Raw genomic sequence first — 18863 nt, forward strand, 5'->3', positions numbered from 1 at the left:
TTTCTACACGAATTCGCGCGTCCTCGTGCCTTCTCGGTCCCTTATCTGCCCCCCACCCTGTTTGCCTCTTCTTTTTGCCAGTTCATTTTGGGGCCACTCGCTCTCTCTCTCACTCACTTTGGGGGCCGAGCGACGGCTGCTACCACTGCTGAAGCCTCAGTCGCGTTTCAACATTCGTAGCTTTTGGTCGTGCTCGCTGGAAGGATAAGCTAACCAGAAAAGTCCTAACGGCACCAGCAGGAACAACAAATGTACAAAAAAATGTGCTCGGCGTAGAAGTAGGGGCCGCCCGTCCTATGTCTATGTGTGTGCTATTCGCGTGTGTCCGTGCGTCTATCTCTCGGCCTGTTTCCGTTTGCCTAGCTAAAAATAAAATTATATAATTTTTAATAAACCCAACAGCGAATGCAAATCGTATTCAGCACTGGCAGTACGCGCCATATCCTGCGGAGCATACGGAATAAGTGAGTACGGCGGCGTGGCCCTTGTTCCCAGTTCCCCTTACCGTTCCCATTCCCGTTGGAGGAGCAGCACGTGAAATGTTTGCATACTTAATGGCGGCGCGTATTTAATTTTGGGGCCCGACTTTGAAAACATTGAATTAAAAAAGAAGCGCATACAAATCAGTGCAATTTCGTGAATATATTCTTGGCCAAAAAGTCTATTTGATCAAGTGGCGTATTAGGATAATTCCTAGGAAAATACGTGTGTCGTCCTGGCTGCTTCTTTTTTTGTGTGCGATTACGGTGCCCCAATTCTGTTTCGGCTAGAAGTTGAGCTGGCCGTATTTATTGCCAATCAATTAAAAGTTGTTATCAAAAGTTTGGGGAACAACCCATGGTTACAACTTTGCCGCAACGAAATTTGTCAATTTTAAAACTTTCAAATTGCTTTCCACATGGTAGTTTTGGTTTATTGATTTCCATTTGGATCGTATCGCATCGTAACGGTCGGACAGAAGCCGGAGTTGCCTCTTAAAAGCGCTTAATTCGCGGGGCTAACAGGTCGTTGACCAAGCCGATTATCATTAGCCCCCCATTAGGTGGCGTAAGGAAATTCTTTTATGCGCCAATAAGGCTCGAAACACACAGTCGAGTTTGAGTCCCTCCTTAGATATATATATATATTTTTTTGTTTTCCGCTTTCCGTTTACTTTTGTGGGTCATAATAAAATTTTGGACAATGACACAATAGCGGCAAATCAGTGGCAGGATGTGGCGGGGACAAAGGACGCAGGCACGCAAGGAAGTGGAACATGAGGTGAATAATAAAGGAAAACAAAGGAAAAGAGAAAAGAAACAAAACAAAAACTGGCAAAACCCAGAAAACTTTTCCAGTTAAAGTTCCAAGTAGTTAGTTGGCTAAAGGAGAGATTTCTTTAAAACAAAAAGGATTTCCACAATTGCCAGATTCGTGTCGGGCTTAGTTTGTTTTTTAGTTCCGATTGCCTTGGCTTTCAATTTGGCCTCCTCATCGCCGTCGATGTCGCCATTGATTGTTTCTCGGACACTACTCAAACATTTTGGCTCCAATTAGGGCTTGCTTAGCTATAATTTGAATAGATTTCCCGGGAAGTCACTACCACTCACGGTGCTGTTGTGAAAAACGGATTGTTGCCGCCGACGACAGTTGCTTACAACTGTGGAAAATGTCACGGGAAAAGTTCAGGGCCTTGGGGGCGGAGATCTTGGGAAAGTTTCCCATCTGCTGGTGTTTTTAGGAAACAAAGGAGACGGGATTTCATCGAATTCGAGTCCTTGCTAATAGCGAATCGGAGCGGAGGCTCAGGGGATGAGCCCGCAGGCGGCTTTCGATAATGGATAGCAAGAGTGGGTCTATCTTGTCGTCCTCCCCAGTTCCCTTGTTTGGGATATCTCCCAGGCCCCCCATTCTTCCTTTATCCTTATATACACTTGACTGAGCGCCTGCTGACGAAGCTCCTATTATTTTTTTTTTATTACACTGGGGATAATTTGAACAATATAAACTTGATTTTGCTGTATTCTTTCATATATATTTTTTCTTAGTAATAATTTTTACTGTCTCTCTTTTGATATGTTTTATCTCTTTTTTAACCAAAAGATTTCTTTACCAAAGGACTCCATAACTCTCCAACGAAATCAAAAACCATAGTCCATTTTGGTGACATTTTTCTAAGTGCACTTGGCACTCTCCCTAGTTTCCTTCGCTTCCCTGGATGCGTGCGTTACGCTTTTTAATGAAGTCATTTGAAGCATTCGCTGATTCGTTTGTGATTTATGAGCAGACACCGCAGGCCCAGGATGAGGATGTAGCCATCCCGGTTTTCAGCCTCTTTTCACCTCCTGCTCACAGGTGACAGCATCAATCAGTTGTTGTTGTTGTTGTTGCCCTTGTTGTGTCTGGTTAGGCATGTGTGTAGCTCCAGTTCACTTGTCACGATAATTGCTTCAAAATTTGTGTCATAGGAGCTAACTGGATTAGCCTAATTGGATGCCAGATGTTATGGCTTTGGAATTTTCTTTGGTGTTATCCTTGCCGCAAATACCGGTGTCAGAGCCAGTTTGCATAACGTTAATTAGGGCGAAGGACGACGGTGATAGCGATTTAAGCAGGCCAATAGTATTCATGGGCGAAAACGATTTAGAGTCCTTCTCGAGATTTCACTGCACTCCCCTCCTTGTTGTGTCTATATGCAAATCGCGCTTTTCCGCCCAACGCCCCATCTGTGTTTGTGTTTTGCCTGCAGCTGTGCTGCTGTTTCATTAATTAAAGTGAAATAATTACGATTTCGTCGCGTAATCCCCAAATTAAAACTCACGCCCTGTCTTTAGGTGTTTAAGCTGTAACTTAAGTGATTTTTAGAGCAGTGCCCTTTCGCTAGAGCCCTTTGGGGGCGAGGCAAGTCAATAACCTAATCATACTTCCCATACATCTATCTATACCGCAACGATTGAACTATTTCATGCTTGATTAAGCCAACAGCCAAGCAGAAGCACTTATAACTCAATGTCGAAAGTTGCTCTGCGCAAACACAATGCCAGCGGCGGCACTGTCAAATGGAAATGGCACCCTTCTTCCCCCTGCAGACAGTGACTTATTCATGCTCCTCTTACAGTGCAGTAATAGCTGGATGGTTGTCCCGGCCAATGACTTTTTGACTTGGCCACCGACGATGCAGACGAGAGACACTCCCCGCAAAGGCAATTTGATTTCATTGGGAATGCAACAGCAAAAGGCAACCCCTCACTGTATTCAAAAAACCCTCGGGGGATGGCTGTTTCACTGGGAAAAAATTTCTGACAATTGCACTTAATTTCTTATCTTCTTTTTGAAGCGTTTTCTCTATTAAACAATTAATGTTAAACTAAGTTTATCTTTCTTAAAATATATATTCTTGGGTATATATTTCAAAACTGCATTTAAACAGTTAATATTCTCTCTGGATTTGCGGTTAACCAACAGGGAGATTGTCATTAAAAGGCACCGAAAGCACCCACAGAGAGACACTGTATCCTTAAGCACCTGCTCTCCGGCCAGGATAATCGAATCTGTTGTCCAGGTGACCTTCTGACCGATTGAGTGGCGAGCCTTGACGAAAAAGGTTAAGCCGGGACTTTTTGGTCCGGCCTCCGAAAAAGAGGACTCATCACTGGGCTGGAGATAATGATGTTGGGCAACCGCTTTGATTGACAGGTCCATTCAATCGGGCCGGCGCTCAGCTTATTTTTCCGGCTTAGGCAGTGAAAATTGTTTTCAGCAGATAAAGCATCCTAATACCGAAATTTATGCGAAAGTTGGCGTTGAATTCAGTTGCGAATTTCCGAATTTCCGAATTTATTCACGAACCCTGAGCCGCTTTAATGAAGAGGCTCAAGGGGAGCTTCATATCCTTTTCGACTTTCATTCCTGTATCGATTGCTCCTCTGAGTGTGTGGGCATTGGCGATGAGCGGCCTGTATCTGCTGCTGATATGTTGGCCTAATCATTGAACTGGAAATCGTACAAACAAAGGCACGCCTTCCCGAATGTTTTTGATGTTGAATGAGTGGGACTATGACTTTGGGAGTGTAGGGAGGAAGGGGGGCCATTGTAGTCGTCGGCTCGTCAATAGTGTCGTGGTCGTTATCCCTTGAGCCTTGTGACCCTCTTTTTCGAGCAAATAAAGTTACTTTCCCACCAGGCGGTGGCGGTGGCAATGGGCAGCAGACAAAAGTTGCCCTATATCTAGTTAATTAAGTAGCTATTACGGGGCCCACAGCCACATCAAAGCCGAGTTTCGAACTAAATAAAATGCCAGAGCTCCCTCACTATCCGTGGGAAAAGTGATTGGAATCCTTTTAGCGCCATAATTACAATTTATGAGCTTGCTAAATTTAATTACACGCTCCAAATTAATGTTATTTCGAAGTTCACAGGCGAAAATATTTGAGTAATTGCCTGTTCATGGAATTCGAGTTGAATTTTTAAATTCAGCAATTGAAGTGCTTCAATTTTAATTAATGCATGTGAATTCGATTGCCGCGCTCAAGAGTGATTAATTCCCTGATTCATTTATGCATTCATTTATTTTTACGTGGGTTCTCCGGTTCCCTGCTTCCCTGCAAAAACACCTGCCACGAGATTTATTAGCTGACGGGACCGTTGAAATCGATGTATCGGGAAAACGATGCTTTGTTCCATTGTTTCTCTGCAGTGCAAATTAGTAATATCATCACGGGCATAATCTTTATCAGCGGACGGAAGGAAGCAGACATCAATCAAATTCAAACGAAAATAATCGATGCTCGGGGAAGTGGAAAGCGGGGAAAATCTGTGGAACTGTGAAGAATCATTACTGGTGGCCCATAATGATAATGATTATTATTATTATTATTGTTATGGTGATTTACCTGTCGGCGATGCCTGCGGCCACGTTGCGTATGAGTGATGTGATGATGATGTGCGAACGAAAAAGGAAATCAATTACAACGTGTATTTACATATGCCGGATTTTACTTCAACGACAGCACCAAGGCACTTGGCACTTTTCCCCAAAGATAAGGGACTCAATATGAATGCAAATGTTTGACTACATTTGGTGTTCCCTACGCCCCCGCTCGCGTCATAATTTATTCGATGACCACTTGGGAGTCCAAACGTCCTCATCACCAACACACAGTGCGCCCTGTGGCAGCGGGTGCAAAGTTAATTTGCCGCAGAGTCCCCTAGCTTTTAATGAGAATCCTGTTGTCATTTCATGCCACAGTTTTCTGTTCTTTTTTTTTGATAAAAATTATGTAAATAATGCTGGCGAACAATTTGTGTCAGCTTTGGCTTCTGCGTTCCCGTTTCCCATTGGCGCTTCTATTCTTTGACTTTTAATACGAAAAGTCAGCAGCGTAATAGAAAATTGTTTGCCTCATAATGGAAGAATAAATCTGCTAACAGCGCATTGGGCACGCGTTGCGTATACGTAATATGAGAAAATAATTGCTGCTAGCCCCGGCGACTAAATTGCTTTCGAAACGAGCCCAAAAGCACACACACACACATAAACAACACTCACTGCCATATACCACACTCCGAATGATGAGATGGCAGAAAAGTTTTTAAGCAGAAAAAAGCCCTGGAAATGATTTCGTTTACAATGGTTTCTCTTGTTCATTGCCCCCATACTCGCAGACGAAAAACGGTGTTTTTATGGCCGTGTTTATTGGCCACCTTGTTGACCAAAACATTCGTTGGCTATCCCCAGACTTTCCTTGGATATCCTGCTGACTCTCGAGTCTCGAGACCCGAGTTCCGAGTCCCGAATCTCGAGTCTGTCATTCCTTTTCTCGGCTGATGTCTCGCCTTTCGCAGTCGCCATAAATCATTATTATCAGAAGCAACATTTTAATGACTTTGGTCATTTGCATACACCATACACCTGTTTACTTGGGGCGGCTGCGACGGAGGCGGCCGCCGACCGGCCGCCTCTCAAACCAGAGTTGTAGTTCAAGGACTTAGGAGTAAGCCGACGGCTTAAAGGCTTCAATGATGTCTGCTGAGGCACCGCAAATCCCCCGGGGCGCAATTTTCTTTGATTATTTCGGTAAATTTACATTTGTTTCGAATGACTAACGGCATCCTTTCAAAGTTTAATTTGGGTCTTTAAATGCTGCTCTGTTATTTATTATTTGCTATTCGTTTATACGAGACAACCATTCGAGGACGAGAGCAGACTTACGTGCAAGGACTTCCTTGCATTTATTTGGCTACGTTATTGCCCATGTCTGGTTTCATGTTTCAAATAAACTGAATCCAGCTTCTTCCCTGGAAATCTCTCAGAAGCTGAACCCCAGGACGATGAAAGGATTTGTGAATGTGTTTTTGATGTATCGACAAATTCTATATGCACCCGAGCGCAAAAGGAAACTCATTTTCCATGCTCGAAATCCCTCAATTGTGTGGAAACTGAAAAAATATGTTTAAATTTTCCTCCCACCTGCAGGCAGAATGGTTTATAAGCCATAATAACTCAGTTTGTGTGGCTCGTGTGCATTTTAAAGTGCCCGTAATGGCTTTTCCGGAATAATACTAATAGATTTTCCTTCTCTATTTATTCCTTGTTTTGAAAGGATACGATTCCTGTCCTACAAGGGCATTCAAACTTCGCATTGTTTTCCCTGGCTCTGCTGTTGACCCCGGCAAAGCAGTTTCCTACTCTACTCCTGGGTGACACATGCTCACCCTTGACAGCCTTGGGCTCTGCATGCACAGCATGAAAATGGCAGCAGCAAAATGACCAAGCTTGGGCGCCGACGCGACGCCTGGAGGGGCGGAATATGAAATACGGTCGGAGGACCCAAAGGACCTAGCTTTTAATTGTGTGCTCGAAATTATGTTTCACTTTTTCCACCTCCGGCTCAACATCAACAAACCTCGGCGGGCTTTTGTTACCTACAGTAACCCGACGAAGCGCAAATTGGATGGATCCCGAAGAGCCTGGCAGAAAAAGAGTACAATTTCGGAGCTGCCAATTGTTTTGCTTCTCTGTCTAATATTTTGTTACAACCGGTGCTCTACTATTTCCCAGTCATACATATTTAATTGGCTTTTTTGCAGGTGCTTTGTCAACAGATACGTTGCCTGTTAACAGGATTCTAAAGAGTTTTGCGATTTTGCACAGGCAGACATGTGTTTTTTTGTGACTGGGATTGAATACAACTCTTGATTGCTTTTTATTAACAAATGAAGTAGAAGTAATAATTAGTTGAAATAAAAAAATTGTAAATAAAAAGTCACCAGCTCTACATAATTAGCTATGTTGAAATAAAAGTAACTAAGTCCGCAGCTTTCTCTCTAGAATCTCCAGAATCATCTTCTTTCGCATAGCGACCATGTGAGCTTGAGTGAAGGTAAGCGGAGCATCACGTGTAATATACTCGGCGAACATGCAACAGAAGACGCCGCAGTCGTTGCCGTTATACTGCTGTGGCACATCTTTGGCGGTTTCGAGCTTAAAGTCACTGGTGTCGAAAATCTCTTTACGTTTGTCCACCGATTCCTGCTGCAGATACATTTTCAGGGCTTCCAGTGCGGAATCATTTCTCTTGCCCATGGAGTCGTAGAACCGGATCGTCTTGTGGCGCATGTCGATAATAGCCATGCTCCAGTGGTTGGGCTGCCCACTAAAGTGCACCGGCACCGGTATTATCTGCTTGCTAAAAAGGTTGACCTTTTTTGTCCAACGCCTCACGGTGCAGAATCCGTGTTTTAGCAGTTTCGGCATGAAGAATGTATTCATGGCATAAACGCTGGGCAGCTTGCCGGCATTCTTTTTCGACCGCTCGTTCAGGAGTTCCATGTAAAAGTTGATCACGTTGTCGTTCACCCAGTTGCCACCGAACAAGGTACGGATGTCATAGCGGCTTATCTGAAGGTGGAACTTGCTGACGATCACTTGACCAATCGAGCCCTGGAGCCAACTCATTACGCGCCTATGGTCCTGTTTGGTGATTTTTACCTCGATGCTCGAGGAAACCCTGGACTCATCGCATGTCGGTGATGACTGAGTGGGAGATGGCTCAGCACTGTCAGAGGCTGAAACCAGCTTATCATCATTCGGTTTAAGGTCCGCGACCACGGATATGCTTAGCTTTTTGATCGGATGAGAATCGTCTTCGATGATGGATGATTGGGTGGGTGATGACTGGCTGGGAGCTGACTCAGCGCTGTCAGGGGCTGGAACCAGCTTATCATCATTAGGCGTAAGGCCCTGGACCACGGATATGCTCAGCTTTTTGATCGGATGAGAATCGTCTTCGGAGCTGCTTCGTTTTCTTGGAGATTTTTCCATGACGCCCGTAGGTTGAGAATCCGGGGTAGTCGGCCATTCTATTGCGCTCATACGCTTGCACCAATCTGTGTATTTGCATTGAAGGCCCTTGATTAGACAAAAGTCCCTTGGACTACCTTCGGCAACTTCTTCGATCTCCATGAGCAGGGGCAAAGCATCTTCTCTGAAGACGCCATCCGTTAAGTCGAGAATAAGCTGACGGATCCAATCATTCAGAAAGAAAATGATATTCAGTTCCGACAGCGCGTAATCGTAGTCGGGATTGGTCTTTTGGTAATCGCAGCGCTCTTGTATAAACTGGTTAATACGGAGCATGCAATGGAGAGTGATATTAAGTAAATCGCCGTGGTTAACGTCCTGATCAACGTCCTGGTCAACGTCCTGATCAACGTCCTGATCAAAGTCCTGGCAAACGCTCTGGGCAACGTCCTGGACATCCTTCAGGAACTCGTTCTGGCAGTTGAGCATGATTTGGTCAAGCTCCTTGTCAACGTCCTGGCAGTGGAGAATGACATCAAGTGAATCTTCCTGGTCAACATCCTGATCAACGTCCTGATCAACGTCCTGGCCAACGTTTTGCCAGTTGAGCATGATTTCGTCAAGATCCTTCTCAACGTCCTGGCATTGGAGAACGACATCAAGTGAATCTTCCTGGTCAAAATCCTGATCAACGTCCTGGCCAACGTCTTGATCAATGTCTTGATCAACGTCTTGATCAACGTCCTGGTCAACGTTCTGGCAAACGTTCAGGTCAACGTCCTGGCAAACGTCTTGGAAAACGTTCTGGAAATCTTTCTGGCAATGGAGAAGGAATTGGTCAAACTCCTGGTTAGCTTCCTGGAGAATGACATCAAGTGAATCGTCTTGGATAACATCTTGGAAAACGTCCTGGCCAACGTCCTGATCAACGCCCTGGCCTACGTCCTGGCAGTGGAGAATGACATCAAGTGAATCCTCTTGGTTAACGTCCTGGCAAACGATCTGGCAAACGTCCTGGCCAACGTCCTGGCCAACTACCTGGCCAACGTCCTGGAAAACGTTCTGGAAATCTTTCTGACAGTCAAGAAAGAATTGGTCTACCTTCTGGTCAGCTTGCTGAAGATTGACATCAAGTGAATCGTCTTGGTCAACGACCTGGCCCACATCCTGACAACCGTCCTGGCAAATGTCGTGGCTAAAGTCCTGGCCAACGTTCTGGAAATCTTTCTGACAGTCAAGAAAGAATTGGTCTACCTTCTGGTCAGCTTGCTGAAGATTGATATCAGGCGAATCGTCTTGGTCAACGTCCTGGCCCACATCCTGGCAACCGTCCTGGCAAATGTCCTGGCCAAAGTCCTGATCAACGCCCTGGCCAACGTCCTGTCCATCTGCAATTTTATCTGCCTTTCCATCTGCCTGTTCAGACTTCTGGGCAACTGGTTCAGAATCAACTTCCATCGCTAATACAAAATAATCCACCTGGAATGATATTGAATAGTTAATTGCAGCACGATAATTGATTTTCTTCGATATAGGTTGATGGGTTACACAAAGGCTTCTTAAAATAAAATAAAACAAAACAAGCCCAAAGCCACACTAATTTATGTACAGTCATTTTATTTAGAAAGGTGGCAACGTGAAGCGCGAAATTAAAGCAAATTAATTCAACTGAAGTCGAAAAAAGAAAACGGAAAATTGACTTATACCCTGGAGATTCTATTGGACTGCTGAATATGTGTTAATGGGATTTTTCAAACTTTTTTGTTTATTAATAAAAAGGTCAGAAGATGCCAGACTTTACGTAGTCTCAAATTCATGTATTACATAGCATAAAAAGTATAAAAAAACTTATTTATTTATTTTTTTTAACTCTGCCTTAAGTATAATAAGTTCCATAGATCAAATTGAAGTATTACATTTTTTTCAATTATCTAATACTGCCTTTGTTTTTTTTACAGAATCGCTAGGATACCACGGGACAACTTAAATTCGATTTAAAAATAATTAAACTTGAACACAATCGAGTGAGAACAATTGGCTCTAAACCGAAGACAACTTTTAAGCTTGTCAACTTTTTGGCTATTGGTGGAAACTGCAAACACTGCGGCTGGAAGCCTAATGTCCTTGGCTCAAGTTAAGTGTTGTCCTCGAGTTAATTGACTGGCATTTGGATTGGCCACTTGGAGCACTGCTTCAGGAGCGGACGGCACTCAGAGGAGGCGGTTCGAGAGAGGCTGGGGGATTGCTCTGCGGATGCATTTCGTTTGGACAGGGGCCCGACAAAGACACTACGGAGGGTCTACGGAGTGCTTTGGCCCGTTTACGCAACAGAACGGGCCCCTCACTTCCACAACAACCCACCCCGCCGGCCTCTCCCCTGCCCCTTGCCAACACCCACGCCCAAAGCCACACCCACAACGCAGACAGAGGCGCCGGCAGGTGCACCAGCTACTGCCAGGAATCGTCGAATAATTCCGCGGTCGCTGTCTCAAAGTCAGGCAAAGTCCGAGCCGCAGGATCGGGCACAGGAGCTGCTGCTGCAGACAGTGGCCACCACATCAATGGCCTCGCCCATCATGTAAGTACGCGCTAATCTGTTGTTCGAACAAAAGCTCGCTCCCCGGCATGCAGGTAACCACCGCCAAAAAGGGGTGTCTGCTCGCTATAATATGTATATGTATGTATCTTACACCTGACACCGCATTTCTCCTTTAAGTGCACCGCAAGCTTAAGCCACCGAAACTGCAGGATTGTATCCTTTAAAGGGAATCTGAAGTATGAATGTTAACTGCTAAAAAATGTATCTAGAACAAATGGTATCACTTAGTTAAAGCTCTGCGTAATTGACAATTTGCTAAACAATACTATTAGTAAATGTTCGTTGACTTAAATGCAATTAAATTCACGGGACTCCATCGATTTTCATTCAAACTATCAAATGGCAGCAAATCCCATTTAAGGCAGGTGTTAACAGTTTTGAGAAACTTTGGTGCTGCTGTCTCGTTATTTGTAATTCGATTTGCATTCACTTTACATTATGTGGGCCAAAATGGGTTTTTACCCAGGGCTCCTTTTGGCCCAGGGTCAGCACGTGAGTCGGCCCCAATAAAAACGGGCATTTTCAAAAACAACGACACCGAGACTTAATTGCGTAACAACATTTTACCATTAGACTTAATTAAATCGTCAACTGAAAAAGCGTCCGTTGAAAGCCGGAGGAGGGAGAAGCCTGCACCAGAATCAGGGACAAAAACCAGCATGAAAATCGGAGGCGCAGACAATATGCTGATGAATTTTAATGAGAAGCGATGAGGAGTTCGCTTCTCCATTAAAGAGGACCTCATGCATTGGATTCGAGAAACAGGCATTCAGTTAATTAGGGTTGCCTTGACAATGACAGCCACCTCCATATCGCTGTATATATTTTACATAGATCCTGCACGGCAGACAATAGTGGTGCCCACAGATTGCGGGTGACATCTGCCAAGTTTGGCAAACAAATAGAAGGTTTGAAAGAGAATATTTTCTGGCCATGAGCCATGCAAAAACTTTAATATCAAGCCTCTGTATATGAGGTCTGCCTGTTATGGGCAAATATTGGACTATTTACCAAGTATCCCCCGTTCATCAGGCCGAAACTTGGCTTCAGTCGAGGTGGTTGGAGGGTAGCTTTCCATCCCTTACCAATTTATAAAGCCTATTTGGCCGCGGCCAACAGGATTAGAACAAAAATATTTGGCCCTCTGGCTCTTTGGGCCTTTTGTTGTTTTTTGGCCTGCCAATTCAAATTAGAGTGTTCAAGAGGATTTACTCGACAGCTTAATTAAACACACAATTATAATAATGTTGACGCTCGTCTGTTGTTACTTTTCAATTGTTATTGCGCTGGACCAGTTGTCTCTTTGCCAGAGTTTCAAAACATTTACCCAGTTTAAATTGTAATTTACTTTTGTTGAACCATAAACACTCTTAACTCCTTAATCCAAAGGCCAATAAGAGTCTCTTGGAGGGGTGGACCTAAGAGTATAAGCAAACTTTGAGGTGCAATTTCACTTAGTGTCCGAAATCTTCTCTTTACACTTGCAGTCGAGCTGAAAACAGAGATTTCGATGTACTTTCAATTAGTCTAATTACTTTTGATGTCACCTCCAGCCTTTAGCTAGTTGGAGTGCAATAATCTGCCCTCGAGTACATTTTATTTGCAAATAATTTATACCTTGAGGCTTGACATCGCAAGCAGCAATCAACCCTGTCAGCTTGGCATTGAATGACTATATATATACCTGCAACTTGTCATCCGCAATCCGTCTCGCCCGCTGCACACACACACTTTCATCTCTGCCCCGGTAAGATCCGGTGTCAGGATAAAGGGGTTGAGCATCCATTGAGGACTCACTTGATTCTGCGTGCTCTACTCAGGTGGCCTCTCTGGTGGGTCTGTCTGATTGATTTGATTGCCGTCACCTCCTCAGTGGGGATGACAGCCCGGTTTACGCATCGCCATTTAGGAGGAGGAGCCACTTACCACCCAAACGGAGTTAGGACCGTTTGAAGTCCTCGTCATGACAGATGGAGTCGCTTAAAATTTGATGAATTTTGGGGTAATCTCTTACCGGCTAAATTTAAGCTCCTCTTCCCCGGGGGTTAATGCCAATAATTTTTCATTTCCCCCCCAGGTGCCATTCGTTTCCCATTAAGTTAAGCATTTGCATGTAGGGATGTATTATCCATTGCCCTTGTCTGTGCCTCGCTCTCCCTGTATCTGTCGGAAAACCTGGTTAAAATGCAATTATCGAGGGGAAGTTGCAATACGAGGGCACTCCCCTTTTGGCCGGAAATCGAATTGATTCGCCGCTTGGCCAGAGCACAGGAATCGAATGGAGAAGAGCTGTCATGGAATGCAGGTGAAATGAACCCATTCGACGATTTATGGCCATGAATTAAGCCTGATTGAATATGTATAAGTGTGTAAGGGAGCAGGACTCGCATAATTGACGGCCCATTAAACGGTAATGCAGAAAAATTGATGCCCTGCCTTTGGGTGGCCCAATCCCATACTCTGCTCTTCCTTTGGCCGGAAATTGAATTTGATAAACTTTGCTAAAGCAAAAGGAGAGGTCCTGGGAGTTTCTAGGCAGCAATTAGTCCGCCTTTGAGGATGGGAACGGGGACACTTTGCTGACGAAAACTTTGCAGGGGCAAGGGAGAGGGAGAGCAGCTACGTGCCATGCGTCAGCTGGAAAAATGGAAACCAAAAAGTTTGTTTACGCTTAGACGTTTTCGGCTGGGTCGGTCGACTTTGGAGTTGGGACCGTGTAGCCAAGGCTTCGACTGCTGCTGTCATTCAAGTGTTTTAATCAATTCTGATTTAATTTTACGCCCAATTAAGTGTGAAAAGCGTTTGATGTCAAGCACGGGTGCGAGAGGCAAATGGCGACGAGCTGGTCGACGTTGCCATCTCCGGATACATCCATCCCTGCCTCCTCCTTCTCCTCCCAGCCACGCAAGCGTGAGCATTGAATATGCCATATGTGAGTGGGTGCCATTGTTCCTCTCCGAGTTAACTTCGGTTCAGGGTTCAGGGTTCAGGGCTCGGAGTTCGGGGTTCGGGTCCTTGTTTCGCTTTTGGTTCGCAGCACTCGCACTAGAATAAAGGCATTTTTAGAAGTATTTAAATGTGTGCTGCCAGCTTCTGTATCCTTACCGTGGCTACCGCACTCGCTCACCGCTCCTAGCTTATGCTCACCCTCGCTCTTACTCTCTCTCTGTGCAGCTCTAACCATGGAACAACTTTCTTCTTATAACAGAGACAGACGTGGCATATAGTTCCGCCCAACCATTACCCAATAATCTCTATCAACAGCCACTGCCAAGCCGCTACTCCAGCCCCACCAACTCCAGGTTAAGTTTGTTGGAAAGCTTTGTCTGCATGACTGCCGATCCCATATCCCTGTGCTTTTGGATTTGTTTGCAGGTAAAGACCAAGACCAAACCCCTAAATGTACTCTTTCTATATAGCCTTAAAAAAAAGTATTATTTTTATTATTTTACTCTGAGATGTTGTAAATTCCTAAGGATACAAACCAAAAGCCTTTATTTATTAAGAAAATTCCCACCTCAAAACCTGAAATTAATGCTAGGGGAGCTTAAAGCCACAAGGAATCTTCATCTAGGAACCACATGCAGTATGGTACTTCAGGTGCTATGGCTCCTCCTGGCTGGTTTGAGGCATAAAACAATTTCGTTGTACATTTACGAGGCCACATCTCTGGGCTGATAGAAGGCATAAAGTAAGACGAGGAAGGCATTGAAAATTATATTCCTCTGTTGCGAATCAGCTTCAGCGCAAATTTGTACAAATTAGATTCCCATAATTGAAACAATTTGTGAAAATATTGACTCACTTATGCATTTTTTCAACCGATTTTTGTACACATAAATTTCGTTGTACATTATTTGAGATTTGGGTTTTTTTTTTATATTGTCGTAGGGCTAAGAGCACAATCGAGTGTGCTTTGTTGTAACTTTGAGCCCTAGACCACTTAATCAGAAGAGTAAGTACTCGCTAGTGTGTCATGAGGTGTGCGTGTGTCTTGGGCAAAGGTGCCTTTGGTGGACGAGTATGATGGTTTTCGTAAGCTAACTAATTATAAATCGTATTTCATTTCCACAATTTCTCACTTTTCTAGAATTAATTCCAAGTGTGCCTGTGTAGGATAGTGTGTGTATAGTATAGTGTGTACTTTACCAAACTTAGTATGCACACTTTGAATTTTTTTCAGACGCTTTTTCTACACTGAAAACAACGGTTTCACTTGCTGCGTGTGCGTATTAGAAGATGTCAGTGGTTGTCGTGTGAACTTGTGGATACATGACGAAGATGAACACGGTTGGACCTCAGTAACTGGGTTAACTGATCTTAACTGGTAAACTTAGAACTAAATGAGTTGTCACTGGCGTTACGTGGTCCGAACGTAACGCCAATGAACTCGTCCACGGGTTTTTATGTTGAACCCTCCATATATGGAGTTCAATTTAGATATTTATAATTTTTTTTATCGATTTCTAATTAGCGGGGGTTTCTTTCGATTTTTTAGTTTTTTATTCCTGAAGGGTGATTTCTTCCAGGACGTTGCGGTTAAAATGCAAAATTTTAAAATTCGTTAAGAAGCAATTTGGACGGATTTGGGCCGAAAAGCAAGTGAAACGCGTTAGGAACACCAAACGCTGGCACTGATCGAACTTGCCAGCGTTTCAAGTAGTCGGTAGGGCTCAAGGGACCCTACCGACTTACCACTATGAAATAGGTATGCGTACAAAGGGGGAAAATTATCGAGGATAGAGTTAATGTGATAGATAATTGAAAACTAATTCCCTAATGGTTGCGTTGCGCCTACGCCGAGCTACCGAAGAACTGCCCACGAAGGCAGATAGAGGGTCTAGCCTCCGTGAGTCCAATTTTATTGATCTTTCGGTTGCACGCGCCTTTTTTCGAGCTCTTTCTAAATGCATTTTTTTTACTATTAACCTGATCTGATTCCTCTCCTCGTCGAGGGCCCGGAGTGTGATGTTATAGTGGGGTGACGGTGTCATGACGACGGTTGAGTCATTGTAAGTGTCGGTGTCGGTGGGTGTCTGTTTTGGAATGATGGAGGTCGCCGTTTGGTCCACTCTGCTGGCGACCAGCACTCAGTAAACAATCAGCAGGTTGTTCTCGTTGAAACCGGCCGAGTGGCCGGCATTGCGGACAATGAAGCAGGATCCGTCAAAGTGCATGCGTTTCTCGTTGCGACTGAAATTGAAAAAGAAAATTTTTGGTTTAGGCAAAAAAACTATGTCGGAAATCAGTTATGCCACTCACCGTACAAACAGGTGCGAGGTCTTGCCCAGCGAGGCCGTGCAGTGGATGCCTGGCGTGGTTAGAGTGGCCGATCCATTGCCTGGACTGGTGCGAATCAGGCATTTGTGCTGGCGCGTGACCTTAACCAGACCGTCGGCCGCCTGCGTGATGCGGAATCCATTGATGTCGTACACCTCGGTGCCGTCCTCGGCGCAGTTGTAGGATGAATTGGCGATTACCTCGTGGGCATCGGGCACAAAGGAAGGTCCGTGGCGCGAATCGCTGCGGAAAGTTAATTAGAAAGAGGAACTTGGATTGATTTTTGGCAATCAGGGCATTGTGCGGGGGTCTCACTCGTAGAACACTGCCAGTGTATAGTCCTTGGTCAAGTCGGTAAAGGTGTCGGTGGTGGTGCGCGTGCCGGCTGTGTCCACCAGATAGATGAGGGCGCATGATTCACTGGTGAAGCTGACTCCCTTGTACCACATTTTGGCGTAGCGTCTGAAAGTATTGAAGAGGGTTTCAGTTGCACTTTAGGTTCAGTTTAAATTTTGCTAGCTTTGAAAACATAAGAGATACTTTTTAAGCAAGTAAATAAACAAAATAACTATACTCTGTCGAGAATTAATCATGGAAAATCACGTTTCTTAACTTACACATAGTTATTGGCCTTCATGCCATCATAGGTAACGATCTCCACCTTGGAGCCGCTCTGCAGGATGCGTCCATTGGGATGGATGAGAGCCGAGTTGCTACAATTGCGCGATAGGGCCACGGCCACCATGCTGCGCTGGTTGAGCACGCGCACAGCCTTGTCTAGAGTCATATCAATGCTGTGAGGAGCGTTATTTACTAAGCTGGGTTAGCTCTCCCCTTTCGGGTATCAAAACTCACCGAACACCTTCGCGCAGACGCAGCTGGATGGTGCCATTGGACATGGCAATCGGTCCAGAACCGGGACACGGCGGCGGAGCGTTGTTGTCAAAGTCAAAGCTGTGTGTGCTGACGCGACCCATGGCATAAGGTGGCGGCGGCATTGGCGATGGAAACTGTTGAGTGTGCGGCCCTTGCGGTTGCTAATTTGAGATTTTTGGAATTAAACCTCCGTGGTTGACATGATGATCAGCCACTTACCATGCAGTAGGCTCCCTCAGTATCATAGCCAAAGCTAGAGTTGTAGCGTCCCGTCAGGGCCTTGCCATTGCGCGACACATTCACGGCATCCATTTCCATGGGAACCATATCGTAGCTTCCAGCGAGCGGCTGCATGCCGCCATACGGAGCCTGTGGAGCCTGATGCATGCCCATGTGCATGAAGGGCCGTGCACTAATGCTAGTCTGGCTGGAGCACTCTTTGGCCATTATTGCGGTGTTAGTGCCCACGCTGGCGCTGTGGCCCAGGCTGCTGCTGCTGCTGACACGGTCGATGGCCCGCTCCATGCCCCTCATGTTGCCAGAGCTTAGGGACAAGCCGCTCATGCGGGAGCTCAGTGGGTCGGACCACAAGGGCACGCATCGCATGGGGGCACGCTGATGAAAAGTCGAGGAAAAAAAAGGGTTCTTAAAAAGATACTTTCCATAAAAAGCCAAAAGACTTGATTTTAATTAAGACTTAAAACAAGGTAAATCGATCATAAATCTACGTTAAAAAACTACATACATTAATAATGATCTTAATAATCCTTTGTGAAATCCGAGTAATTAATCATTATTGAAAACGTGAAAAAAACGAGACCCAGAATTTGACATTTGGGTGACAGGTGAAATGAAATGGAGTGGGGTGAAAATTTTCTGTCAAAGTGACACCACTTACCGGCGATGGATTGTTGGTGTAGACGGAGCGCTGACGAACTCCATTGGGGGCCTTGGTCGGCGAGCGAAGGATGTTGTTGATCTTGTCGTTCATCTGTGCGCGCGACAGGAAGTCCTCCGCATTGAATATGCCAACGCGGCCGCTCTTGGGAGTGACTATCATGGCCGGTGCTGCTTCCGGAATGGGCTCGTCGGGGCCAGAGTGCTGGCACTGCACCTCCTTGGTGCTGCTTGACTTGGCAACAACGGCCTTCGGCTCCGTAACCATCTTTTCAGTCTGCTGCTTACCCTGTGCGTTGATGAGTGTGCGGTGTGATTCTCGTGTTCGGGATGGACGTGGGGCCTGGACTCGGATCTGAACTAAAGCGGTCACGCGGATGGATGCTGGATGCGAAAACCAAGTTATTTGCTCGACACGGACTACAACGACTCAATGAGAGGAATTTAGTTTTTATTTGTTATTTTTTGCTTTTCCAGAGCTCTGCTCGCTGCGACAATTTTCGAAAGAATGACTCGTCAAATGAATGTGCCATCCATTTTGACACTTCGTAGATTGCTAGGTTTTCACACCTTGGCGGGCGATAGGTGAAAGTGCCGGCATCTGATAGCATTACGCTGAACTGCCTGCGGTAACACTATGGAAAAACAACCCCAAACCTCATATTTCCGATAAATGTTGCATACTTTTGGATGGCCAACGGTTGATTCAATTCAAAATAACTCACTTAGGACCGCCGCCGACTCTGCCAAATGAAATTTAACAGAATCCAGCGACAACTTTTAGTGCCGACAAACGAAGTTGGCAAGCATAAAAGTCAGGACTGAGGCAGTCTTAATTGAATTGAGAAATAGACTGGAACACAGAAGCGTTTCTGGCAAATTTATTGCTGCCCGTTTTATACGATTTTTTTGTTGGTTCCGGCTGTAGTA

At 45.1% G+C, this 18863-nt stretch overlaps 2 protein-coding genes across 2 annotated transcripts; both read right to left on the reverse strand.

The window, feature by feature from the left end:
- Nucleotides 1–7160: 7160 nt before the first annotated feature.
- On the reverse strand, nt 7161–9823 carry LOC138928130 (uncharacterized). The gene is made up of 2 exons (XM_070284565.1): nt 9383–9823; nt 7161–9331 (listed from the first exon to the last, which is right to left on the reverse strand). The coding sequence occupies exons 1-2, from the start codon at nt 9737–9739 to the stop codon at nt 7286–7288; spliced, it is 2403 nt and encodes an 800-aa protein (XP_070140666.1). The 5' UTR covers nt 9740–9823; the 3' UTR covers nt 7161–7285.
- Nucleotides 9824–14674: 4851 nt separating this feature from the next.
- On the reverse strand, nt 14675–18444 carry fest (wurstfest). The gene is made up of 7 exons (XM_017169791.3): nt 17935–18444; nt 17256–17651; nt 17016–17197; nt 16778–16954; nt 16476–16622; nt 16143–16403; nt 14675–16073 (listed from the first exon to the last, which is right to left on the reverse strand). The coding sequence occupies exons 1-7, from the start codon at nt 18199–18201 to the stop codon at nt 15971–15973; spliced, it is 1533 nt and encodes a 510-aa protein (XP_017025280.1). The 5' UTR covers nt 18202–18444; the 3' UTR covers nt 14675–15970.
- Between the last annotated feature and the right edge of the window lie 419 nt (nt 18445–18863).

This window comes from Drosophila kikkawai, chromosome 2R (genome assembly GCF_030179895.1).
Source record: "Drosophila kikkawai strain 14028-0561.14 chromosome 2R, DkikHiC1v2, whole genome shotgun sequence".
Lineage (NCBI taxonomy): Eukaryota > Metazoa > Arthropoda > Insecta > Diptera > Drosophilidae > Drosophila > Drosophila kikkawai.

Coding starts and splice junctions, on each gene's coding strand:
- LOC138928130 (XM_070284565.1), bottom strand. CDS start 9,739: ATGGAAGTTGATTCTGAACCAGTTGCCCAGAAGTCTGAACAGGCAGAT. Junction 9,332..9,382: donor TTCAGCAAGCTGACCAGAAG/GTAGACCAATTC, acceptor AACGTTTTCCAG/GACGTTGGCCAGGTAGTTGG.
- fest (XM_017169791.3), bottom strand. CDS start 18,201: ATGGTTACGGAGCCGAAGGCCGTTGTTGCCAAGTCAAGCAGCACCAAG. Junction 16,623..16,777: donor ATGAAGGCCAATAACTATGT/GTAAGTTAAGAA, acceptor CAATACTTTCAG/ACGCTACGCCAAAATGTGGT. Junction 16,404..16,475: donor ACACTGGCAGTGTTCTACGA/GTGAGACCCCCG, acceptor AACTTTCCGCAG/CGATTCGCGCCACGGACCTT.